We start from the raw sequence: 26927 nt of genomic DNA, 5'->3' as shown, positions 1-26927 counted from the left end.
ACAGCGCCAAGAACGTGCATCGTTCCACTAGGCCCGCAATGGACTCAATCAGCTATAATAATCATCACATGGCTCACAGACGTATGACTGGACGCGTAATTAACACATACACGCACTGTGCTTGCCATATGCTATAGCAGGCATCTTCAGTACGTGCTAATCTACAGCCTCACCTCCGAAGTTTCACGCGCATGCCTCTAGAGCAGAGGTCGGCAAACCAAAACAACAAGCGAAGACATTTTTTGTCGAATTCGCAACAAAAAAAACTCAATATGTCAAGAGCCGCAATGCACGGTGTGGTGAATACGAGACGGTGGACCTAAATAAACAACGTGACGAACACTGGGGGAGCCAGTGTGGGGGGGGGGGGGTGGCACGTTCCCCCTCAATGATCCGATCGAAATCCCTCATTTCGATCGGATCATTGGGGTTTATTAGTAATAAATCGGCATTTTGCGACCCCCATTGCCACTGTGTAGTATATTATTATGTGCCAGGGACTCTATGAGATGATAGGACAATAGTCTGAGTCCATAATTGGCAATAAGTAACGGCAAAGCAGTTATTAGTGACTCACAGAATTGTGCGCAGTTGCGTATACAGTCCACGACTTCCCTGAAGGCATTCACCTTCAGCGAGCGCGATGCCGATCACACAACGCGGTTCGAATTCGACCCTCGATCGATGGCTGCGCCATCGCCGCACACGCGTCGTCGAATAAAAAGCAAGGGACAAGTCCTTACTTACTAACAACTCCTGGCATTGTTCATTGCTGGAGGGGGTTGCCCCCTCTACCTGAAAATCCTGGCTCTGCCATTGGTGACGAAGCAGTGCCTAGAAGAGCCGCAGGTTTTCCCACTCCTTGCCCAATGTGTAACACAAGTAGGAGGAGGCTGTCGCGACCAATTTCATCCACAATACAGGGTTTTTTTGGGGTTATATCGCATACATTTACGCGTACTTTTTTACACGTATATTCACATTTGGGCTACGCCCATTTTAAACCTTTATGAACAGTTTGCCTTTAGAAGCTCACCCCCTTTTCCTGAAGACGACCGATTGTGTTGCGATCGAAACGTCGTAGTTTCTTGTTATTTTCTTTGAACCTATCTACGTGACTTTACCGAAAGACCCAAAGAATATGTAATTGCGTTGTCGTGCTTAATTTGCGATGCGACGATTTACATTATAAAATAAGCATAACCAGTAAAAACAAAGTTTTTCACTATAAATCCTTTATATGCATGGCGGCTAGAGTCCTCTCGTCCTCTGGCTTGAGATGGCTGCCACCTATGGGTCAGATGATTGTCTGCCAGTATTAAGCAATTGGTAATTAAATATTTAATTTGTTTTCCCTAAACAGTGTAAAATTTTGGAGAAAAAAAATTCACGAACATTAATTGTCTCGTACAACGAGTCTGTGTGGAAAATGTCAGCTCGATTGGATCACGGGAAGTGGGTTAAAAAACGACCGAAAGATTGGCACGGTCGTAAGCAAGCAAGCAAGCACGCAAGCAAGCGAACTTAATATAAAGGATTTAAAAAAAACTGGCAATGTATCACACTCCCCAGAAAGGGCATCTCGCACCCCAGAGGAGACAACGTGCACCCCTGGTTAAGAAGAACCACTGCTCTGGAACATTCGCGTAGCGTGCCTACGACGTTGACCATCGCTGAACATTGCCCACGATTCACACACGCGGATCGGGAAACGTGGACGTAGACAAAAGGGAACAAAAAAGTACAGTACGAATTAAAGCGTCGAGACGCAATGTGAGCGATTGCACCGACAATAGCAAATGGAGATGGAACGACGCGCGGGCTGGATCGTCGAGAGTCGTCGTCTTGACCGAGGGCGCCTCTTGCGTTTGCGCGCTACGCAGGCTCCGTGGCGACCACAGCAGGGCAGGGCCCCGTGTTTGTGGAGGAGCCGGGGGACGTCCTGCACCAGCTGGAGGGGGGTGGCAACCGTCAAGTCGCCCTGCGGTGCAACGCGAGCGGGACCCCGCCGCCCACATACAGGTGCTGCCTGCCACACCCACGGAGCCCCACACTGAGCTGCATGTGCCTCTTAGACCCACAGAGACTCACACTGAGCTGCAGGTGCCTCTTAGACCCACAGAGACTCACACTGAGCTGCAGGTGCCTCTTAGACCCACAGAGACTCACACTGAGCTACCGGTACCTCTTAGACCCACAGAGACTCACACTGAGCCGCAGGTGCCTCTTAGACTCACAGAGACTCGCACTGAGCTGCAGGTGCCTCTTAGACTCACAGAGACTCACACTGAGCTGCAGGTGCCTCTTAGACCCACAGAGACTCACACTGAGCCACCAGTGCCTCTTAGACCCACAGAGACTCACACTGAGCCGCAGGTGCCTCTTAGACCCACAGAGACTCACACTGAGCTGCAGGTGCCTCTTAGACCCACAGAGACTCGCACTGAGCTGCAGGTGCCTCTTAGACTCACAGAGACTCACACTGAGCCACAGGTGCCTCTTAGACCCACAGAGACTCACACTGAGCCGCAGGTGCCTCTTAGACTCACAGAGACTCGCACTGAGCTGCAGGTGCCTCTTAGACTCACAGAGACTCACACTGAGCCGCAGGTGCCTCTTAGACTCACAGAGACTCACACTGAGCCGCAGGTGCCTCTGAGACTCACAGAGACTCACGCTGAGCCACAGGTGCCTCTGAGACCCACAGAGACTCACACTGAGCTGCAGGTGCCTCTTAGACCCACAGAGACTCACACTGAGCTACAGGTGCCTCTTATACCCACAGAGACTCACACTGAGCTACAGGTGCCTCTTATACCCACAGAGACTCACACTGGGCTAAAATATATCCCTGCTGCAAATCTGGGTCGATCAGGTTTGGCAGACAAAGCAAAAGACGAAGATCTCAATAATAGCCTTGAACAGACTGTTGGGGCAAGTGCCGTAGCGAGCACCTCATAAGGCCATCACGATCCACGAGGAGGTGGTGGTGCCCGAACCGCGCCCGGCTGCCTTTGTCTCCCTAATACAGATATTTGTACATCGCATTCGGTAGTCATTAAGGTTGAGTCAACCTAGGGGAGACCAAGAACCGGTCCAGATATTAGTCACCGATTTTGACCGTGAGCGGGAATGGAACTCAGGTTACCGGTTTCGTAGCGCGCTACGCTAACCACTGCACCACCGCTCCCCACATGGTAGACAGACACAAAGACAAAGATCTCCCCTATAGCATGAACAGACTGTTGGGGCAAGTGCTGTTAGCGAGCACCTATGAAGGCCGTCAGGGCACACGAGGGGGTGGGTGGCCAGCACCACGCCCGGCCGCATTTGTCTCCCGAGCGGCGAGTACTACACATCGCACGAGGTACTGTTTTTAAACTGAGTCGACCTAGGGGAGACCCAGGGACTGGCGCAGATTTTCGTCACCGACGCTGGAATGCGACTCGGGTCACAGCGCATGTTTAACACACTGCGCTAACCACTGCGCCACCACTCCCTTCACGGCAGACATACACACGCACACACACACATACATGTGTCGGTGTAGAGCGGTCCTCCCTCTCTCTCTCTTGAGACTGCCTCTGGCGATGAAGAAGCCCTGAACCACCATCACCTGCTGCCACGGGTTTTCATGGAAATTCGCAAACTCTTGTGCGGTTTCAGACCCTTCGCCAATATTTTTCGGCGGATTAATATAAATCCACCGTCGCCTGTTTATATGTAAGCAGAAATGGGATTAAGCAGAGTGCTCTTAAACGGGATTTGTGTCCGTTATTTCCTAAGTGCGGGGCACAGTTATGCATATCTTGGCCGGAGTTCTTAATTTTTTTTTCTTTTTTTTTTTTTTTACGATCAGTGGAAACAAGAAGATGCTCGGTGTAGTCGGCACTTTGCTTCGTTCATCATCTCGTAATTTTTTTTTTTTATAATAACTTTGCTTTATGCAAACCCCCACCTCTCGCTCACTCTCTCGCTCACTCTCTCATTTCGGCGCGTCTCGCTGATGAATCAAATGCGGCGTTCGCAGGAGCCTCTTGCTAATCGATTAAAAGAGTCAGCAGCGTGCGGGAAAGGCGAGACAAATAGAGGATTGGCCGGAGTTCAAATGTGGGCCTTGAATGCCATTCTGTGACTGCAGGCTGAGCTTTATGCAAAGTACATGTTTATATTTCATCCTTTCTCCCAATTATTTCCCAATTTGCGCTCGCTCTCGGTGCCGTGTCATTAAAAAGATAATGAATGCAGAATCCCCCCGACGACCAGTGTGGCCCCTCCACCACCGCCACGTGTTAGAGGAAATTGATATCACAAAACTACTTCTGAGATCTCTTAAAGTGAACTCTGGTCCAACCAGCAAGGGTCACGTTTGTCGTATGACGGTCCAACGATGTTGTTAATATCTCAGAGTTCTAGATTTGAAGCTTTCGTGACTGCAAGGATTTATACTCTATGGTTTTTTTCGGTAAAGTCACGTCGGTAAAAAGGTAAAAGTAAAAAAAAATGAAAACTAAATTTAATTACGACGTTTCGGAGGCAACACAAGCTTCCGTCTTCAGGTGGAACCGTCACAGCCAAAGTCACTTGCTCCGAAACGTCGTGATTTAATTTAGTTGTTTACATTTATTTTATTTCATTTTATTTTGTACCTACGTGACTTTACCGAAAAAACCAAAGAGTATAATATCTCAGAGGTAGACTTTAAACAAATGAAATTGCATAGACAAATTTCATGTGGTAGGTTCTTTTTTTACAGGCTTTCATCGGTTTAAAATGTGATGGGATTCCATTGGCGACTGGGACAGAGACCATTACGTAATGACTGCTCACACGCAATGACTGCTCTGCTGCGGGTGTCTTTCGTGGTGAAGGTGATGGACACTTACAGTCTGCGATGGTTGGGAGGGAGCGGGACACAACGCGACAATGGCACAATTAAGCGATGGGCGTTCTAAGCCGTTCCTAGCGCACTCACGGCGGGTGAAAGCCGAATGCACGATAGACACACACGCAGATTGCAGCATCATTACGTTGTTGTTTGTCTCACACGGTCTGTGCCATCCTGCCCCCCCCCCCCCCCCGCCACCTTTAGATTGTGGTGCCCCCCCCCCCACCACACTTTAAAATAGGTCACATTATGGGGGCTGGTTTTATTCCCATCTGAGAGCCGGAACTTCACACTCTCCCTGCCTCTTCCCTCGCTGTCTCCACCTCCAGGTGGTTCTCCAACGGCTCCGAGGTGGAGCTGACCGACGGCCGCCACTCGGTGCAGGCCGCCGGCACCTTGGTGGTGGCCACGCGCAGGAAGGGGCGCACCGCCACGGCCTACAGCTGCCTGGCCGCGAACCGCCACGGCGCCGTGCGTAGCCGCACCGCCCTCGTGCTCCCGCAGTGTGAGTCACCCTCGCTAGCTCGCTCGCTCACTCACTCGCTAGCCCACTCACTCATCCGCCAGCTCACTCACCCGCTAGCTCACTCACCCGCTAGCTCACTCACCCACTCACTCATCCGCTCGCTCACTCACCCGCTCACTCACCCGCTCGCTCACTCACTCACCCGCTAGCCTGCTCACTCACCCGCTCGCGAGCCCGCTCACTCACCCGCTCACTCACTCACTCGCTAGCCTGCTCACTCACCCGCTCGCTCGCTCACTCACTCGCTAGCCCGCTCACTCACCCGCTCACTCACTCATCCGCTCGCTCGCTCACTCACTCGCTCGCTCACCCGCCCGCCCCCTCGCTCACTCGCCCGCCTGCCCCACTCGCCCATTCACTCTCCTACCGCTTGCTCATCCGTTTGTTCAGCCACCCACACTCGCAGGCTCGCTCGCTCACCCGCCCGCTCGTCTCACTTGACGGCACATCGCCCGGAGCACTCGTTCGCCCCCCTCCCTCTCCCACTCCACTCCCCCTGCCCACTCCCCCTCCCAACGAATAAGGACCCCCCACTGGTCCATCCATCTCAGCTCTCTCGTCGTTCACAACACGCAGCCTTCGCGTGACGGCGCGCTCCCTTGAAGCGTGGTTGTTGGGTTTTTTGTTGCTTGGCGCAACTACACGACGAGTCGCGGCGCCCTGGGGAGCCACTTTATCACCACAAAGTTCAGCCACCTGCGAGCACCCCGTTCCCTCGCCTCGGGCTCAGGCAATTGACCGGCTATTAGGTGGCCACCAATCTCCACAAATTGTGGGGGGGGGGGGGGGCGGGGGGTAGTTTAGGTCAACTCTGTGATGCTCGTTAGGGCCCGCCACACTTTTGTCGCCTGATTGCAAATTGTCAGGGGCCGCCTGCGGAGAGCGATTGCCGGCGATGCTTCGAGTGCCAGCGAAATTGTTGAAAATGGCTCTTTGGAAAGTTGCAATCAATGTAAAGTGGGCCTTGATAGCTGATTATTTAAAAAGACATATAAATAAATATATATGTACGACGAGCGAGAGACGAAGATTGCCAAGGACTGTGGTGGAGCTCCGTGCAGCCGTCGGGACAGACGTCTCGACCGCCTCGTTCACTCTGCCTCTTAAATGAAAAATGCACCCCATCGATTTACGCCGTTGCATTTTTAATATTTAGATCCTCTTAAACGCATGTTCGGTATTTATATATATTTTTTCTCTAACCGCTGTTTATTAATGGTTAGAGAGAGAAGAGAAGAAAAAAAAACACATCCGGCCGCGTGGTTGGTCGAGCGATAAGAGCGAGCGGCTCACAATCGGAAAGTAGCGACTTTCAAATCTTGTTTGGGGGGCGGGGGAGGGGGGTAGACTCGGCACACATCCCCTCTGGGCTCGCTCAGAATGTCTACCACTTTGTTCCAGAGATGTCAACATTTCGAGTTAAAGCTTTCGTGACTGCAGGGATTCATCTTCTTGGTTCTTTCGGTAAAGTCACGTAGAATGGAAATAATAAAATAATAAAAATAAAACAATAAAATAATTCTCACGTTTCGGCCACAACGCAAGTCTCTGTCTTCTCGACAGACCTGTTCTCCACCTGAGGACGGCTGCTTGCGTTGTGGCCGAAACGTCGTGAGAATTATTTTATTATGTTTTATTTTTATTATTTTATTATTTCCATTCTACGTGACTTTACAGAAAGAACCAATAATATGTCAACATTGTCTATGGATAAACTCGCCCCCGTCAAGGGAATGTGGAATTGCAACTTCTGGAGATGAGCATAAATGCCCCAATGCTCATTTTAGCGGGGACTCTCTTTGACTTTTTGTTTCTAAAATTAATGTGTTGCCTTAAGTACTTTGCTAATGTGAAGCCATCGATGTAACAGACTGGTTCAGGAGAGTGTACCACGTGTTGTCGAAGACGCTCCCAGCAGCACGTGGAGTGAAACGTCGGACATCGTGCCCCAACAACGACACTGTGACACAACCCCAAAACACGACGGAGATCCAGCCACATACTGTAGCACAGCAGCCGCAAAGAACAAAGACGGTCACTGCATCGCATGCTTTCAGATGCGCTGCTGTGTCCGTCTGGAACGCTCTCTTCCATCGGATATTAGGAAGCCACTGGAGCTGTGCACTTTTAAATCCGAATTGAAAACTCATTTCCTCGGAACTGCGTTTTGTGTTTAGTGTTGTTGTCCTTCCCCCGCACCACCGATTAGCACGGTTGGCTACATACGGTGGAAAATAAGTTCAAGGTACATACAAAGACAGCCTGCGCAGTTCAAACAACTCCAGTCATCCCACCGCGGTGCTGCTCGAGGATGGGAACAATTCTGTGGCCCGAAATATGACAACGATAATAATACCAGCAAACCATCCACGTTAATTAAACCAATGCCCGGCACAGAATACTAATTCCACCGCGGTGCAGTGAAACGCAGTCTAACGAAACCCCTCAATTTGCGGCGTGTAAAATCAATGCCTCCCCCGTTTCCAGATGACCTCCCCATCGCGCCCTGAGAAACCACACCAGGGTCGCAAACGGGTACCCGTACCCTACCTGATGCCTGGCTACCCGTACCCGGCCGGGTATCGGGTAGGGTATGGGTATCGGGTAAGGTACGGGTACGGGTAGGGTACGGGTAGGGTATCGGGTACCCGATTGCGACCTCTGGGATGAAGCCATGTTGCAGGCGCAGGTGGGTTGATTCCAGGAACTTGAATTGTGAGAAGAGACAAGACGTTGGCAAATGAGTGACAAACGGTTACTCACCAGTGACTCACGGCTTACCCGTACCCGTACCCAGCCGCACCAGGGTACGGGTATCGGGTACCCGGTTGCGACCTCTGAACCGCGGTGAATGAACACCGGACTACCAGAGCGCGCACGCGACAGATCGTGTTGGCGCCAGGCAAGGAGAGACAAAGGGGGTTGGGATTGCGTAGCGCTCGTCATCAATCCTTTGCGGAGTGCTGTTGTATATGTTGGGTATGAAAATTTGTTATGTTGTATGCGTGCGTGGGTGAAATTATTATGTTGTATGTGTGGGTTATGAATATTCAGTGGAAATAATAATAATTAATGAAATTTGGCCAAATGTGTAATTATCCGGAAATATGTTAATTATGTAATTACGCACATTTTAATTATGCCAATTCGAGAGGTAATCGTATTAATTATGCGAGTGGGTGTAATTATGATAACGCAAGTCGTTATGATAACCAGACCCCGGTTCACCCCGTTATCGCTTTAACATTTACTGAGTATGTATTAGTGTGTTTATTAAGGTCACCAAGTTCAAATCTCAACGCAGAAGCAGATCTTATGCATAGATTTCAGGAAAGAATCACACAACCACTTCTGTATTGATCAATTTATTACTAATTCAACCTTAACTATGATATAGTATGCGAACTCTCAATCCCGGAACGTCAATACGGCATCAATACAGTATCATCAACGATTGTCTGATTTCACTTTGACAACTGCACATGGATCCCGCATAACGCGATGGTTGTTAGTGAGAGAGAGAGTCGTTAAAACATGCAAATACTATGCTAAGAAAACCTTAACGTTAATGAATGATTATACTCAATATTGTTCACGCAGTACCGCACTCCTTATTGATCATACGCAACCCTTATCACGTTGTTAACACCTTGGGTCACGGGACAGTTGAATATTCTGTAGAGGATGCGAGTACGTGCGGCGATTATGACTGAAAGATACTTGAAAGATTATACGGCGAAAAAAAAAACACAATCAAAACAGTTACTATTCTTAAAGGCACCAATCTCAACAGATACATCGGCAGGTTATCTGACAGCAGAACGGCTCGGAGTAAGGGCCTGCGACGGTGCTCCTTTTCCGAAGATCGTTATCTTATACCAAGTTTACTAATTGGGGACCAGATCACCTGATAAGGATCCGGTGGCCACCACTCCCCACGTGAGCGTGGCTCGGCGGAAGGAGGTGCCAAGAATCAGTTCGTATTGATGGATCTGTTGGGAATTTATGCGATTAAGAGTACAGCCCACTAAATATTAAAGATAAAAATTAAGAATACTCTTATACGACGGAGGCCACCACTCGGTCTCGTTGTGATGCCTTCCCAGCCACGGATGACTTATGGGTTCGAGTGTGTTTGAGTGGTAAGAGTTGTCTTGAATAGTCAGTGTTCGGAGTCGATTCTTTATGTCAAACAGACGCCTGGTGGTCGTGTGGTGAGGGGGCGGTGCGCGTCATACGTATCAGGCGCTCTCCTGTCACCGTGGTGAATTGGCTCGGATGGCTGTTGATACGCTGTCGCAGTTCGGAACCCGGTCGGTAGGTGGCGCCCACAACTCGCTCGTAGCGTGCAGCGCTGGATCGTCGCCAAGTCGCGACGCTCACCACCGGCGGCAGCGGAGATCTCCGGCGGCAGCAGAGATTGACGAGCTGAAGATGAGTCGAGCCGACCCGCTGGTCGCAGCTCGCTCCTGAGTCGACCCTCCCGGTCGAGCTCGCTCCTGGGTCGACCCGCTGGTCGCCCTCGCTCCTGAGTCGACTCTCTGGTCGCACTCCTGAGTGGACCCGCTCTGGTCGCACTCGTTCCTGAGTCGACCCTCCCGGTCGAGCTTCTGAGTGGACCCTCCCGTCGCACTCCTGCTGAGTCGACCCTCCCGGTCGAGCTTCTGAGTGGACCCTCCCGTCGCACTGGTTTCCAATGTTCAGGATCCGTTCCTTTATGCTGAAAAATCCCCCTGGATCCCGCCCACAAGGCGGGGCTTCCGATTTTTGCTGTGTCAGGATCTGTCCGTAGGCAGGTGTGTCCATGTGTGTGTCCGTATGTCCTTGTGTGCATCACTGACGGTATATTCCGTTGTCAACTCCCTCCATAAAACCCACGAGCAAACAACCAGATGTTACAAATTGTCTCGAAGTCGTCTCTCTGTCTGGGTGCAATTTATCTCTTGTCTGGCCTTCTTCATGAACCCAAAACACAGACGTTACAAATCGTCTCATAGGCGTCTTTGTTCGTGTTGCACAACCTGGAGGGGGGCAACACTCTCTCCGACCCGGCGCACAAAGAAATGGTTAAAAGTTTTAAGTTAACATTTGTCCCTTACTATTTCACAGTTATGATTCTGTATGTAACCTAAGGTCTGTCGTTTCCCATCGTGGTTCCCGACCCAAGTGTAGGTGTTTCCCCGAGCGTACACACACTCCTATCCCGCGCTGCGGGGATACAAAGACGGCCGGGATCTCCCTTTCTCTCCGACCCTGGGTTTAACATTGTTTTTTTTTTTATTATGTATTTATATTCGACCTGGTGGTGATTCATCCCGTTATCCTGGCTTTTCCATAAGTTTTACTTTGTCTTTTCATGCATATACTTATTACTATTAATTTATTTCCGATATCTTAGGTTAAGGGGTAAGTTTCTTGATCCTAGGAATTCGTATTCCTTGGTGCCTGGATGGTTATATAAGCGGAATATAGTTTACGGTGAATAGCGTTAACATTGATGTTATGTGCGATATTATGTATTGTGATGTCTTTAACTTAACTTGTTTGTCAGGGCTTTACTGACACGAAGTTGCATTCCATGGTCCGCAGTCTTTGCCCCACCCTATCTCTGCTCGCCGTTGTTGTTGCCTGCCGTTAATTCAAGGCCTCATTAATTTCCGTCACTCCTGAGTAGGTGAGGGCGGTTGAACCTTGGAGTCAGTTCTGGTTTTTGTCTGCCTGCTTCTTCTTGTGTCCCCTGACCCCGGGAGTTATTATTCTACTTTATGGCCTGTCGAAGCCCCACTCGCTGTTGCTGGGCTGGTGTTGTTCCCGGCTTTTTGCTTACGTTTGCAGTTCGCCGTGCTCTTGATTTCCTTCCCTCTTCAACCTTATATTGACTATTCGCTCCTGTCTGGGTGCGATTCAATTTTGACTTAGGAAGGTTCTGATTGTCATATGCTTCGGGTCGAATTGTATAGAAAGTATTGAAGTATGGAAATAACATTTCATATTGACTTAATAATGGTGATGGTTCAGTAGGCGTAACTTGTGGCCTGGTTTAATTGGAGTGGGTGTGAATATCGATAACTTTAGCCTACCCTGTTGTTAAATTCCGACTTTAACGTTACTTTAATAGCAATACAGAATAATTGAGCTTTTTGTCTTAACTAGGCGAATGCGAACTTCTGGTGACCCCCGCAGCCGTGTTGTTCAGCTGGGTCTTGTGCCTTGAGAGATATACAACCCTCTTTTAAATCACCTCTCCCCCTGTGCAACCTTCTGCTCTGGGAGTGTTTATTCTTGATTCCAGGTCCAAGGCCCCCTCACATCCAGACGCGCAGGGTTGTTTACATCAGCTCCCCCCCTGTGCACGTGTTCTAACTAGCTCGGAATTCCTGAACACACAATCAGTGATGATTCCTGGCTTTCTGTGGTTGTGATTTAGACAAAGGCGCCTCTGTTTCTTCCATTGCCTTTGAGTCGACACTGCCCTATTATTTGCCCATGTGCTGAGGTCATAGAATTCGTTTTGACTTCAGTAATATTAACATTCAGTATTGGATTAGCAAATGGGCAATGGTTCATTGATGTAGCTCGCAGCCTGGTCTCCAATTTGAGCGAGCGCGAGGATCGATAATTTAGCCTACTCTGTTGTTGAATTTCGAATTTTGACGTTACTTTAAAACCATGCAGGATGATTGGGCTTTTGCCTTAACTATGTCTGGCTGACACTCCCACTGTCTCTGCCGCCTGCACGGGTGACATGTGCCCGTTCATCAGGCCTTATCTTCCCTTGAAGCAACGTTGTAAATTCTGCCATCCTAGCCCTCCTCCGGTTCATTACTTAACAACACCTGGTGTTTTGCAGTTTGCTGCGCTTGGTGTGTTTCACTCATTAAAAAAAACAAGTAAAAAGATAATATATAAAAATCATCAAATATTATTAATCTCAATTATGGAAGAAGGGTTAGTATACAACATTCCGCCCTTTTAAAAATGACCAGTGGTCAAATGGCCACGGGTTATTTTTAAAAAAAATGTATACCCTTCTTCCATCATGAACCATCGATTGTCCTCAAGTTTTGCTGCTATTCCTTACAACGCGCGCGTACGTGTCACAACTTAACATGGTTATTTTGAATTGAGCAAAGAAAATTAAACAAGCGTTAAACATCGATATTGCGTTACATCGGTTCTGATACATCATGACTCCGACGAATATTCATTTTTGTTTTTGTTAAATCCTGGGAAACGCTAGGTAGCGGTTTCGAACGCATTTATGCGTTACTTTCCTCATGTTGCCTCGTTCACCACTTATCACTTCGATAATTCGATCACGGTTTTCGGGGTTCGTTTTTGTAGTTTCTTCTCTCACTCTCTGTGTCGTGGGAGTGTGTGGTGAAAAATTGTGCTGCACATAACCAGAATTCGCGCACCCGACCCACTTTGACCCTTGGTTCGAGGCATTCGCTCTCTCTGCGATTACATGCACATTTGCCGAGTCCGTGTGTCGATTTAATTCTGTCCCTCGTAATGTTGCCCTCTTTGTTTTTACTAGTGTGTTGGATTTCAACACCATTCCCGATACGTCATGGACATTCGTCTCCATTTTAGCACTCCGATCCACATAATTTTTGGTTTCCCTTGGATATTTTCCATTCAAAGGCTCATGCCTGCGCTCCTCAGGGCGTGTCCCTGCTGTCTGTTTTTGTACTGTCCGATCACGCTTCAATGCAACCCTGTCCTTGTATTCGATCCGCGCGTCATTTACGGGAGCACTGTCCACGTTTTTGCCCGCCCTGTCACTTGCAGCCTGCCTGTATTTCACATTGAGCGCCGGGTTTAACACCTCGGCGGGTGTGGCGCGTATGGGCTGCCCGCTCTCAATCACTGTGGATGGTTCATCACGTATTTGGACCGTATTCTGTGTTATTCCTCTATTCCCTCCTGGTATAGCCGGTGGAGGAATTGGTCGGAATTGTATCGATTGTGTTTGACCTCCCATCCTGCGATTCTCGTGAATGTTCGCATCCATACCTCCGCGGTATGTGTAACACCTTCCCGCTAGGTGGTTATCTTCCCATCTCTGTGCGTAATTTGAACCTTGCGTGTGTCGTGGGATGGGGTGTTGATATGGTTCTGTTCTGAACCTCCCCCTCCTACGATTCTCCTGCACCCTTGGCCCAGTGTTTTTCCCATTTGGGTGCCAAATTTTTCCTGGATTGTTACTTCGCCATCCCTGTGGGTAATCTTGACCTTGCGCATGTCGGGGCATGGGGTGTTGGTATGGTTCTATTCTGAACCTCCCCCTCCTGCGATTCTCCTGAATGTTCGGCTTTGTGCCGCTCTCATTCTCGTGCCAACCTCTCTCTGGGTTATTTTGCCATGTGTGCGTGCGTTTCTGCTGCTCTCTGCATGGTGGGACTGCTCGGTGATTTTTATTCCTCTCTGAGAGGCTGGGTTCCTCATCCCTCTCCCTGTGTTCTGGATCCGAATTATGATTCTTAGCTCTGTATAACCATGCCATGTACGCCTTGCTCTCTATGCGGCGTAAGGATGCGGTTTCTGGATTCAAAACCATTCTCACCCTTTCTGTAATCTCTGGGCTCAAGGATTCAAAAAACATAATTTTGAACATTTTATCCCCTTCGTGGTATTGATTCACATCGCCTGCGTAATACGCTCTTTTAAATTGGACGAGGTAGTCACGTGGATCTTGGTCCATGCCCTGGGTCATCGATTTTACAGCATAAAACCCCTCAGTGAGTGTCGAATATTCTCCAAACTTCCGAATCACTGCCAGGCTCAATTGTTTAAAATCATTTCTAACCTTGTGTGGTAGTGACTTTACCCATGGAATAGATTCTTTATGTAAGGTCCGTTTCAACAAACTCGCTTTTTCATCCCGTCTCCTCAGCCCTCTAATCATTGCCTCCTCTTCCACTGTCGCGATATGTGTGTGGATATCCATAGTCTTATTGTGGGGGTCAAAATCGGGAATTCTGACTAGAGCCTTGTCCATCAACTTAAGGGTTTTACTGGTGAACAGGTATTCCGAAAGTTGATTGCTGACAGCGTCATCATCAAACAAGTTATCATCAGGCAATCTGTCACTTTGGTCTGTGCTGTGTCTCTTGTGTTTAAGTGGTGTGCATTTTCTGTGTGCGCGCCCAGTGCCGTGTCGCTCGTGTTGCCATTTCCCTTCAGTTTTTGCCTCTGCCCTTAGTGTACCATGTCCTGGCGATTTTACTTTAACTTTTGTGCGATCAATCCCTGGACTCTGTCCACGTACCCAAGAGAGTGATTTGATGTTACTTCCATATTTATTTTGTGGCTCAACGTCTGTGAGTTTCGCTGGTGTCGCGAGCTTTGACTTCTCCTCCCTCTCGAGGGCGTCTGCTGCTTCAATTTGTTGTTCTATTTGTTCTTCTATTGTAAGGACTCTTCCCTCTTGGTTTGGATCTAGGGCCTTCGTGGTTTCGGGCGGCTCAATTGAAAGTTCCTTTTGCGTTACTATCGGTTGAGTTGCCTTGGCTTCATCCGAGGGTAATACGCTCTTGCCCTTGGGTTCTCCTTCATCAGTTTGCAGTTCGTCGGTTTGGCCTCCAGGGGGCGGTATATACTCCATGAGGGGACGGTCTTTCGGTGATACTGACTCTAAGTCGGCTTCCTTTCGGACTTCTCTCAGTCTGTTAGTCATTAGCTGAGTGATTCGAATTCCTGCGGGGAGCTTGTCTTCGTTCCTGATTGTCGTTGATAGGTCGTCGAGCTCTTGTGTTATCACTTGGATTCCCGTGGAGTCTCTCATAACGTCTTCATCTTCTGAGTCTCTTTGTTTCTCCGGCATTGACTGTGCCCAAATTTGTCGGGATTCAAGGTTCACAATGGGTTTCAGGCGATTCAGTAGTTCGATCCCAAAAATCAGTTCTTTACCTGGGTATTGTACGACATATAGGGGATGGTTCATGTTGATTTTGTTGAACGTCAACTTCGTCATAACTTTGCCCAAAGGTCGCATGTGGGTCCCTTCACATCCTGAGTAGGTAAGTTTACTTGGCATCATTTGTAGTGTTTCATTCTTCCTCTGGAGGGCAGTCTGGAGTTCGTCAAATAATTCTCTGGATATCATGGATATTTCTGCTCCAGTATCACAAAGGCCCTGGCTGGTCAGGGTGTCTTGCAGTATTACTTCCACGTGGACTCGTCCGACTGGTCCTACGGGAATCAATTCCCCCAGATGGTACCCTTTTCCCTCTGGTACCACTTCGGTGATTGCTTCGAGGCTTCTTGTCTTCTCTACGTTCACTTGGGCTACCTTTGCTCTGGGTGTGTCCTCCTCCTGTGTGGGTATAGTTGGTATTCTTCCCTTCGCTACTTGCATGGAAGTCTTCATACTCCCTAGGAGCTCTTTTTCCATCCTAATGTGGTGAGCATATCGATTCCTGTTAGCTAACGGTGGTCTATGCTCTATTGCTGGTGGAGGCGGCAGTAGGGGACGATATGGTGACTGGTTTGGTGGGCGTCGGCCTCCGCGGTGTAGGTATGGCCCGTCACTCTCTCCTCCTCCTCCATAATTCCAGCCTCCGCCCTCTTCTGCATTCCATGGTGGTGGCGGCTGTGGGTGCCATGTTCCTCTGGCCTCGTTCCTCCTCTCACGTGGAACGTTATTCAGCGTGTTGTGGACGGGTGTTGATTCTATTGGGTTAGGCGCCCTCTCCTGGGGGAATTCATGTTCACCCCGTGTGGCGCTAATATTATTCCTTGGAGATTCGCTTCCCTCCAGATCGAGGCATTCTTTATCTCTGGTGACGATGTGGGTTTTGGCTATGCCAGTGGTTTTCCGTCCGTTCACCCAGGCCGTGTGGGCCTTGCTTTCAATCTGGCGTAGGGAGGCAGTCTCGGGGTCCAACATCATTCCTACTATTCTCACTATTTCAGGTCTCAATGATTGGAAGAACATCACTTTTAAGACTGTCTTATCTCCCTGGGCATTGTCCACGTCCCCTGCGTAATATGCTTTCTTAAGGCGTAGGAGATAATCTCGTGGGTCTTCGTCTACACGCTGGGTCATCAACTTTGCCGCGTTCAATCCTTCGGATAGTGTGGAGTATTCCCCAAATCTCTTAACTACTGCTCGGCTCAATTGTTTAAAGTCACTCTTCACCCTATTTGGCAGGGAGGCTACCCATGGTCTGGCGGGTTCATGTAGGCTCCTTGATAATAAACATGCCTTTTCTGCTGATTTACCCAGACCCCGGATCTTAGCCTCCTGTTCTACTGTAGTTATGTGAGTGTGGATATCCCTGTTTTTGTTATGTGGATCGAAATAGGGAATTCTCACGAGTGCTTTGTCCATTAGTTTTAGTGTCTTACTGTTAAAAGTGTGTTGTTCGTCATCAGTGGTGTCGATTCCTGAAGAGTGCTCCCTTGAGCTACCCTTGTCTCCACTATCACTGTTGTCATGTGTCCCGTGTCTGTGTCGTGATCTCCCTCTGTCCGAGGATTCGTATCTGTCCCGTTGCTTGTGTCTCTTGTTTTCCTTATGTGGGTCTTGTGATTCGTGCTTGTGGGTTGGTGTGCGTGATCTCCTTGAGCGGTGTCTATGTGGTGAGTGTTTTTGTCCTCGACCTTCATGCTGCCTACTACGTGTGTGGTGCCTGCTAGGTGAGGTGTTGAATTTATGTTTGTCTCGTGCTTCATGGTTATCGGGATTCCTGTCTCTGGGATTTTTTGTGCGGGTGGTTTTGCGTGGGTGATTTTTACATGTCATGCGTCCCTCTGGTGAGCTCTCTCTGGTACCCATGTCGTGTTGGTCATTGTCAGAGGAGTCAGTGTTAGATGAGCCGTCACCATCACGGTGGCTCTGCTTAACATAACTTTTGTAGTGCCTTTTGCACCTGTTACGTGGGTCAACTTGGCTCGGTGATTTCTGCTTATCCCATGGCTCATGCTTGTGTGATGTGCGTCTCTCTGGTGAGCTCCTGTTATCCGTGTCGTGTTGGTCGTGTTTGTGCGAGGTGCGTTTCTCTGGTGAGCTGTCTCTGTCATCTGCATCATGTCGGTCATACTTGCGTAGCGTGCGTCTGCCTGGTGTTCTGTTTATGTCATGTTTCCCGTCTTGCACCAGCTCCGCCCTTTCCCGCTCTATCATTACAGTGTATCCTGATGACTTAGGGTTAATTATTTGTCTCTCTCTAACGTTGGGGTGGTCGGCCTCATGTTTTCCCGTTTGTATTATTATTTCCTCTTCTCTCTCCTCGATTTGCGAGGGTGTTACTTTATCAAAATTGCTTTGCATAGTAGCCACACTCATTGTGGGATCTGGCCCTGGGCTACGTCCCCGTGGCTCGGAGTGTGGTAAATTGTTACTCCCGTATGTGTTCTGTGTATCAACGTCTGGGTGTTTCACTGGTGCATTTAGTGCGGATTCTTTCTCTCTCACGAGGGCGTGCAGACGCTCTACCTGCACCATTAAGGACAGTTTCTCTTGTCTCTCCCTTTCAAATTTTTCCTCATTCCATAATCTTTCTCTGTCTGTCTGTGCGAGGAGATACGAGTCTACCCTCGCTATTTCTGCAATTTTTACGTCACGTTTGGCTTTGCCACATTTCATCACGTCCTTAAGTAGTTTCCTTCTATGGGCCTTAACATCTTCTGTATGGCTCCCCTCCCATATATCTCTCTGCTCCGTCTGCTGGCTAGCAGTCCGTCCAGTACGTTTTAACACAAATTCCCGATATTGTTTTTCCATAGATTCCATCTCCTCCTCAGAGGTCCACTCTGTATCAGTGTTATGCGTTGGTGTGTCAAACTCAGAATGTTGTGGATCCTGTGCCATCTCTATTATGTAGTGTGGTTAATAGACTTAAGAGTGTATCTTAATTCTAACATCTCATGTGCGTCGTGAGTTACTCTAGAATTCCCTTTCAGAGCACATATAAACAATTGTATCACAGGATGCGTCAGTTTAACTCGAGCAAATAATCTCAGCCCAGCTGTCTTTTTTATACTCTGCTACTCTGGTACCTCCCTTCAGAGCGCGTTTTGTTTGTATACCCCCGTTTACAATCACAAGGCAACGTTAGTTCACAACACTTTGATTAACACATCAGTGATTCGTTCCTGAATTCATGCATAAACTGTCTGCGAGAGATCCCGGAAGACGAGCCCCCATTATGTTGTATATGTTGGGTATGAAAATTTGTTATGTTGTATGCGTGCGTGGGTGAAATTATTATGTTGTATGTGTGGGTTATGAATATTCAGTGGAAATAATAATAATTAATGAAATTTGGCCAAATGTGTAATTATCCGGAAATATGTTAATTATGTAATTACGCACATTTTAATTATGCCAATTCGAGAGGTAATCGTATTAATTATGCGAGTGGGTGTAATTATGATAACGCAAGTCGTTATGATAACCAGACCCCGGTTCACCCCGTTATCGCTTTAACATTTACTGAGTATGTATTAGTGTGTTTATTAAGGTCACCAAGTTCAAATCTCAACGCAGAAGCAGATCTTATGCATAGATTTCAGGAAAGAATCACACAACCACTTCTGTATTGATCAATTTATTACTAATTCAACCTTAACTATGATATAGTATGCGAACTCTCAATCCCGGAACGTCAATACGGCATCAATACAGTATCATCAACGATTGTCTGATTTCACTTTGACAACTGCACATGGATCCCGCATAACGCGATGGTTGTTAGTGAGAGAGAGAGTCGTTAAAACATGCAAATACTATGCTAAGAAAACCTTAACGTTAATGAATGATTATACTCAATATTGTTCACGCAGTACCGCACTCCTTATTGATCATACGCAACCCTTATCACGTTGTTAACACCTTGGGTCACGGGACAGTTGAATATTCTGTAGAGGATGCGAGTACGTGCGGCGATTATGACTGAAAGATACTTGAAAGATTATACGGCGAAAAAAAAAAACACAATCAAAACAGTTACTATTCTTAAAGGCACCAATCTCAACAGATACATCGGCAGGTTATCTGACAGCAGAACGGCTCGGAGTAAGGGCCTGCGACGGTGCTCCTTTTCCGAAGATCGTTATCTTATACCAAGTTTACTAATTGGGGACCAGATCACCTGATAAGGATCCGGTGGCCACCACTCCCCACGTGAGCGTGGCTCGGCGGAAGGAGGTGCCAAGAATCAGTTCGTATTGATGGATCTGTTGGGAATTTATGCGATTAAGAGTACAGCCCACTAAATATTAAAGATAAAAATTAAGAATACTCTTATACGACGGAGGCCACCACTCGGTCTCGTTGTGATGCCTTCCCAGCCACGGATGACTTATGGGTTCGAGTGTGTTTGAGTGGTAAGAGTTGTCTTGAATAGTCAGTGTTCGGAGTCGATTCTTTATGTCAAACAGACGCCTGGTGGTCGTGTGGTGAGGGGGCGGTGCGCGTCATACGTATCAGGCGCTCTCCTGTCACCGTGGTGAATTGGCTCGGATGGCTGTTGATACGCTGTCGCAGTTCGGAACCCGGTCGGTAGGTGGCGCCCACAACTCGCTCGTAGCGTGCAGCGCTGGATCGTCGCCAAGTCGCGACGCTCACCACCGGCGGCAGCGGAGATCTCCGGCGGCAGCAGAGATTGACGAGCTGAAGATGAGTCGAGCCGACCCGCTGGTCGCAGCTCGCTCCTGAGTCGACCCTCCCGGTCGAGCTCGCTCCTGGGTCGACCCGCTGGTCGCCCTCGCTCCTGAGTCGACTCTCTGGTCGCACTCCTGAGTGGACCCGCTCTGGTCGCACTCGTTCCTGAGTCGACCCTCCCGGTCGAGCTTCTGAGTGGACCCTCCCGTCGCACTCCTGCTGAGTCGACCCTCCCGGTCGAGCTTCTGAGTGGACCCTCCCGTCGCACTGGTTTCCAATGTTCAGGATCCGTTCCTTTATGCTGAAAAATCCCCCTGGATCCCGCCCACAAGGCGGGGCTTCCGATTTTTGCTGTGTCAGGATCTGTCCGTAGGCAGGTGTGTCCATGTGTGTGTCCGTATGTCCTTGTGTGCATCACTGACGGTATATTCCGTTGTCAACTCCCTCCATAAAACCCACGAGCAAACAACCAGATGTTACAAATTGTCTCGAAGTCGTCTCTCTGTCTGGGTGCAATTTATCTCTTGTCTGGCCTTCTTCATGAACCCAAAACACAGACGTTACAAATCGTCTCATAGGCGTCTTTGTTCGTGTTGCACAACCTGGAGGGGGGCAACACTCTCTCCGACCCGGCGCACAAAGAAATGGTTAAAAGTTTTAAGTTAACATTTGTCCCTTACTATTTCACAGTTATGATTCTGTATGTAACCTAAGGTCTGTCGTTTCCCATCGTGGTTCCCGACCCAAGTGTAGGTGTTTCCCCGAGCGTACACACACTCCTATCCCGCGCTGCGGGGATACAAAGACGGCCGGGATCTCCCTTTCTCTCCGACCCTGGGTTTAACATTGTTTTTTTTTTTATTATGTATTTATATTCGACCTGGTGGTGATTCATCCCGTTATCCTGGCTTTTCCATAAGTTTTACTTTGTCTTTTCATGCATATACTTATTACTATTAATTTATTTCCGATATCTTAGGTTAAGGGGTAAGTTTCTTGATCCTAGGAATTCGTATTCCTTGGTGCCTGGATGGTTATATAAGCGGAATATAGTTTACGGTGAATAGCGTTAACATTGATGTTATGTGCGATATTATGTATTGTGATGTCTTTAACTTAACTTGTTTGTCAGGGCTTTACTGACACGAAGTTGCATTCCATGGTCCGCAGTCTTTGCCCCACCCTATCTCTGCTCGCCGTTGTTGTTGCCTGCCGTTAATTCAAGGCCTCATTAATTTCCGTCACTCCTGAGTAGGTGAGGGCGGTTGAACCTTGGAGTCAGTTCTGGTTTTTGTCTGCCTGCTTCTTCTTGTGTCCCCTGACCCCGGGAGTTATTATTCTACTTTATGGCCTGTCGAAGCCCCACTCGCTGTTGCTGGGCTGGTGTTGTTCCCGGCTTTTTGCTTACGTTTGCAGTTCGCCGTGCTCTTGATTTCCTTCCCTCTTCAACCTTATATTGACTATTCGCTCCTGTCTGGGTGCGATTCAATTTTGACTTAGGAAGGTTCTGATTGTTATATGCTTCGGGTCGAATTGTATAGAAAGTATTGAAGTATGGAAATAACATTTCATATTGACTTAATAATGGTGATGGTTCAGTAGGCGTAACTTGTGGCCTGGTTTAATTGGAGTGGGTGTGAATATCGATAACTTTAGCCTACCCTGTTGTTAAATTCCGACTTTAACGTTACTTTAATAGCAATACAGAATAATTGAGCTTTTTGTCTTAACTAGGCGAATGCGAACTTCTGGTGACCCCCGCAGCCGTGTTGTTCAGCTGGGTCTTGTGCCTTGAGAGATATACAACCCTCTTTTAAATCACCTCTCCCCCTGTGCAACCTTCTGCTCTGGGAGTGTTTATTCTTGATTCCAGGTCCAAGGCCCCCTCACATCCAGACGCGCAGGGTTGTTTACATCAGCTCCCCCCCTGTGCACGTGTTCTAACTAGCTCGGAATTCCTGAACACACAATCAGTGATGATTCCTGGCTTTCTGTGGTTGTGATTTAGACAAAGGCGCCTCTGTTTCTTCCATTGCCTTTGAGTCGACACTGCCCTATTATTTGCCCATGTGCTGAGGTCATAGAATTCGTTTTGACTTCAGTAATATTAACATTCAGTATTGGATTAGCAAATGGGCAATGGTTCATTGATGTAGCTCGCAGCCTGGTCTCCAATTTGAGCGAGCGCGAGGATCGATAATTTAGCCTACTCTGTTGTTGAATTTCGAATTTTGACGTTACTTTAAAACCATGCAGGATGATTGGGCTTTTGCCTTAACTATGTCTGGCTGACACTCCCACTGTATCTGCCGCCTGCACGGGTGACATGTGCCCGTTCATCAGGCCTTATCTTCCCTTGAAGCAACGTTGTAAATTCTGCCATCCTAGCCCTCCTCCGGTTCATTACTTAACAACACCTGGTGTTTTGCAGTTTGCTGCGCTTGGTGTGTTTCACTCATTAAAAAAAACAAGTAAAAAGATAATATATAAAAATCATCAAATATTATTAATCTCAATTATGGAAGAAGGGTTAGTATACAACAGTGCGAACACAAAAACTCCGCAAGGGACAACTGTGGCAACGAAGTCAGCACCCGAAAGTTGCTCGCTGCATATTCTTGGCTCTTTCGGTAAAGTCGCGTAAATAGAAAACAAAAATTCTAAAATAAAAGCAAAAAGCCCACGTTTCGACCGCAACACAAGCAGTCTTCATCCGCCTGATCCGCCTGATGAAGACTGCTGGTGTTGCGATCGAAACATCGTGGGTTTTTTGTTTTATTTTTTATTTTATATCTACGTGACTTTACCGAAAGAACCAAGTAGATGAATTCCTGCAGTCACGAAAGTTTTAAGTCTAAATCTGCTCGCTACATATTTAGCAAAAAGTGAGCCACGTTAACTTCTTTAATTGAATAATTATTTCAAGCCCCATTCATTGTCATTGTATTGCTGCATTGCCGTGACCATGACCTTCACCGTCCACGTGTATGACAGCGGCTCTGGCCTTGAAACGTGTGCCGATGCACCCGCGCGCACGTCCGTGTGTGTGCGCGCGAGGAGCGGTGGTGCAGCGGTTAGCGCGCTGCGCTACGAGCCCGACCCCATCCGACTTCAATTCTTGCTCACGTCCAACCTCGGTGAAGGGGATCTGAGCCGGTGCTGGGCCTCCCCGATGTCGACTCAGCCTTAAATGAGTTACCTGGTGCGGTGTGTAAACATCATTGGAGAGACAAAGGCGGTCGGGCGTGGTGCTGGCCACCCACCCCCTGGTATGCAACGTCAGTCTTCATGGGTGATACTCGCTAACAGCACTTGCCCCATCAGTCTGTTAAGGCTACATGGAGCGGTCCAGTGGGATCTTGTCGTTGTTGCGTGTGTGAGTGTGGTTCTGGCCTTACAACTACACTAGGGGACGCTGGCCTACATAGGCACTCGCTAACTCATTTCTTTAGTCATAACAAAGGTTTTTGGGTTAGGTTGCGTAAGTATAAATGTGTCGTAACCCTCCATCACCCGACACAGCCGTAAGGTTTGTCACGTAAACAACGCACCAACTGGTTACTGCTTCAGCCCACCGGTTGTGTTGGAGAGCAAATCCACAGTCTTTACAATTTGAATATTACAAATATTATTGGTCGCGAAAGCCGACGTGGTAAACTCGTTTCTAGACTCATACAGAGACCCATAAACCCACACAGAGACCCATAGACTCACACAAAGACCCATAGACTCACACAAAGACCCATAGACTCACACAGAGACCCATAGACTCACACAGAGACCCATAGACTCACACAGAGACCCATATACTCACACAGAGACCCATAAACTCACACAGAGACCCATAGACTCACTCAGAGACACATAGACTCACACAGAGACCCATAGACTCACACAGAGACCCATAGACTCACACAGAGACCCACAAACTCACACATAGACCCACAGACTCACAGAGAGACCCATAGACTCACACAGAGACCCATAGATTTACACAGAGACACATAGACTCACACAGAGACCCATAGACTCACACAGAGACCCATAGACTCACACAGAGACCCATACACTCAAACAGAGACCCATAGACTCACACAGAGACCCATAGACTCACACAGAGACACATAGACTCACACAGAGACCCATGGATTCACACAGAGACCCATAGACCCACACAGAGACCCATAGACTCACACATAGACCCATAGACCCACACAGAGACCCATAGACTCACACAGAGACCCATAGACTCACACAGAGACCCATAGACCCACACAGAGACCCATAGACTCACACAGAGACCCATAGACTCACACAGAGACCCATAGACCCACACAGAGACCCATAGACCCACACAGAGACCCATAGACCCACACAGAGACCCATAGACTCACACAGAGACCCATAGACTCACACAGAGACCCATAGACTCACACAGAGACCCATAGACTCACACATAGACCCATAGACCCACACAGAGACCCATAGACTCACACAGAGACCCATAGACTCACACAGAGACCCATAGACCCACACAGAGACCCATAGACTCACACAGAGACACTCACACATAGACCCATAGACCCACACAGAGACCCATAGACTCACACAGAGACCCATAGACCCACACAGAGACCCATAGACTCACACAGAGACCCATAGACTCACACAGAGACCCATAGACTCACACAGAGACCCATAGACTCACACAGAGACCCATAGAGCCACACAGAGACACTTACACATAGACCCATAGACCCACACAGAGACCCATAGACTCACGCAGAGACCCATAGACTCACACAGAGACCCACAGACTCACACAGAGACCCATAGACTCACAAAGAGACCTATAGACTCACACAGAGACCCATAGACTCACACAGAGACACTTACACATAGACCCATAGACCCACACAGAGAGCCATAGACTCACACAGAGACCCATAGACTCACACAGAGACCCATAGACTCACACAGAGACCCATAGACTCACACAGAGACCCATAGAGCCACACAGAGACACTTACACATAGACCCATAGACCCACACAGAGACCCATAGACTCACACAGAGACCCATAGACTCACACAGAGACCCATAGACCCACACAGAGACCCATAGACTCACACAGAGACCCATAGACTCACACAGAGACCCATAGACTCACACAGAGACACGCGCGTAACGTTGGAGCGATCTCTTTGCTCCTCAGACCTGGACCCGTTCCCCGTGGAGGAGAGAGACCCGGTGTACGTGCGCCTCCACGCGGGGCTCGTCTTGGTGTGCGCACCCCCTCCACACTCGCCCGGTATGGCACCGCTGCACTGGCCTCGCGCGGACCAGTGTGTCACAGTTCTACTGACCTCACATGGACCAGTGTGTCACAGTTCTACTGACCTCACATGGACCAGTGTGTCACAGTTCTACTGACCTCACATGGACCAGGATGTCATAGTTCTACTGACCTCACATGGAACAGTGTGTCACAGTTCTACTGACCTCACATTAACCAGTGTGTTACAGTTCTACTGACCTCACATTAACCAGTGTGTCTCAGTTCTACTGACCTCACATGGACCAGTGTGTCATAGTTCTACTGACCTCACATGGACCAGTGTGTCACAGTTCTACTGACCTCACATGGACCAGTGTGTCACAGTTCTACTGACCTCACATTAACCAGTGTGTCACAGTTCTACTGACCTCACATGGACCAGTGTGTCATAGTTCTACTGACCTCACATTAACCAGTGTGTCACAGTTCTACTGACCTCACATGGACCAGTGTGTCATAGTTCTACTGACCTCACATGGACCAGTGTGTCATAGTTCTACTGACCTCACATTAACCAGTGTGTCACAGTTCTACTGACCTCACATGGACCAGTGTGTCATAGTTCTACTGAACTCACATGGACCAGTGTGTCACAGTTCTACTGACCTCACATGGACCAGGATGTCACAGTTCTACTGACCTCACATGGACCAGGATGTCACAGTTCTACTGACCTCACATGGACCAGTATGTCATAGCGATATTGACTTCACGTGGACCAGTAAGTCATAGCTCTACTGGATTAACATGCTCACCTACCCACTCATAGGACCGGTAATGTGATGTTTGTACCGGGTTGACATGGACCAGCCTATCCAATACTGATGGAAAGACAGACACGGTATGAACAAACACTTCTACACCACAACGCTTCCGCAGCGCGACGCTTCGGAGACGATTAAATTGCACAATGCCGCTTGCAGGCTCATGCAGGGAGCTGTGCACGATTTTCTTTTAAAAATAAAATATCCCCAACTCTGCCACCAAAACTAAAAAGCGAGGAGAATCATCGCGAGGTCCAGCTCAACACAATTCCGTTATTGGACTGCACTACGCCCCCACTTCTGTGCTGCCCCCCCCGCCTCCGCCAATCCACGCCGACCGGCCGTGACGAGGTGTGGTCACGTGACCACCACGTGACCACCACGTGCGACGTGGGGAAGAGGGTCCTCGTTCAGCACCCGCTGGCTGATGCGCCGCCGTCGAGGCAACATTGGGGGCCGTCCATAAATGACGTCACGCACCTGGGGGGGGGGGGGTTCAGACATTTGTGACGATGTGTGACGAATGGGGGGGGGGGGGGGGGGTTGAGAAATGTGACGTCACATCAAAATGCGCAACTTTAAATAAATATAGAATTGTTATAACAACACTAATTGTTATAACAACACTAATTGTTATAACAACACTCCTACAACATCAGAGCGCAGCGCCACATTAAATACGCACTACAATGACAATAGTTTAAAGCGATTTGAAGCATGTTTTATTTTCAAAATGGAAATATGGTTTTTGGGGGGGGGGGGGCAGAGCTTTGTGACGTCATATTTGAGGGGGGGGG

At 48.5% G+C, this 26927-nt stretch overlaps 1 protein-coding gene across 1 annotated transcript in view; it reads left to right on the top strand.

The window, feature by feature from the left end:
• Positions 1–26927, top strand: part of LOC133351800 (contactin-1-like) — a 100249-nt gene that overhangs the window by 47280 nt on the left and 26042 nt on the right. Inside the window, exons 3-5 of the mRNA XM_061567334.1 lie at positions 1884–2022; positions 5218–5393; positions 25244–25339. Of these exons, the coding sequence (XP_061423318.1) occupies positions 1884–2022; positions 5218–5393; positions 25244–25339 (411 nt within the window). The remainder of the gene's footprint in view (positions 1–1883; positions 2023–5217; positions 5394–25243; positions 25340–26927) is intronic.

Source organism: Lethenteron reissneri, chromosome 38 (assembly GCF_015708825.2).
Source record: "Lethenteron reissneri isolate LAM-NWPU_2019-01 chromosome 38, ASM1570882v1, whole genome shotgun sequence".
NCBI classification, from domain to species: domain Eukaryota; kingdom Metazoa; phylum Chordata; class Hyperoartia; order Petromyzontiformes; family Petromyzontidae; genus Lethenteron; species Lethenteron reissneri.
The sequence above is the reverse complement of the archived record's forward strand: the minus strand, read 5'-3'. Positions and strand labels throughout refer to the sequence as shown.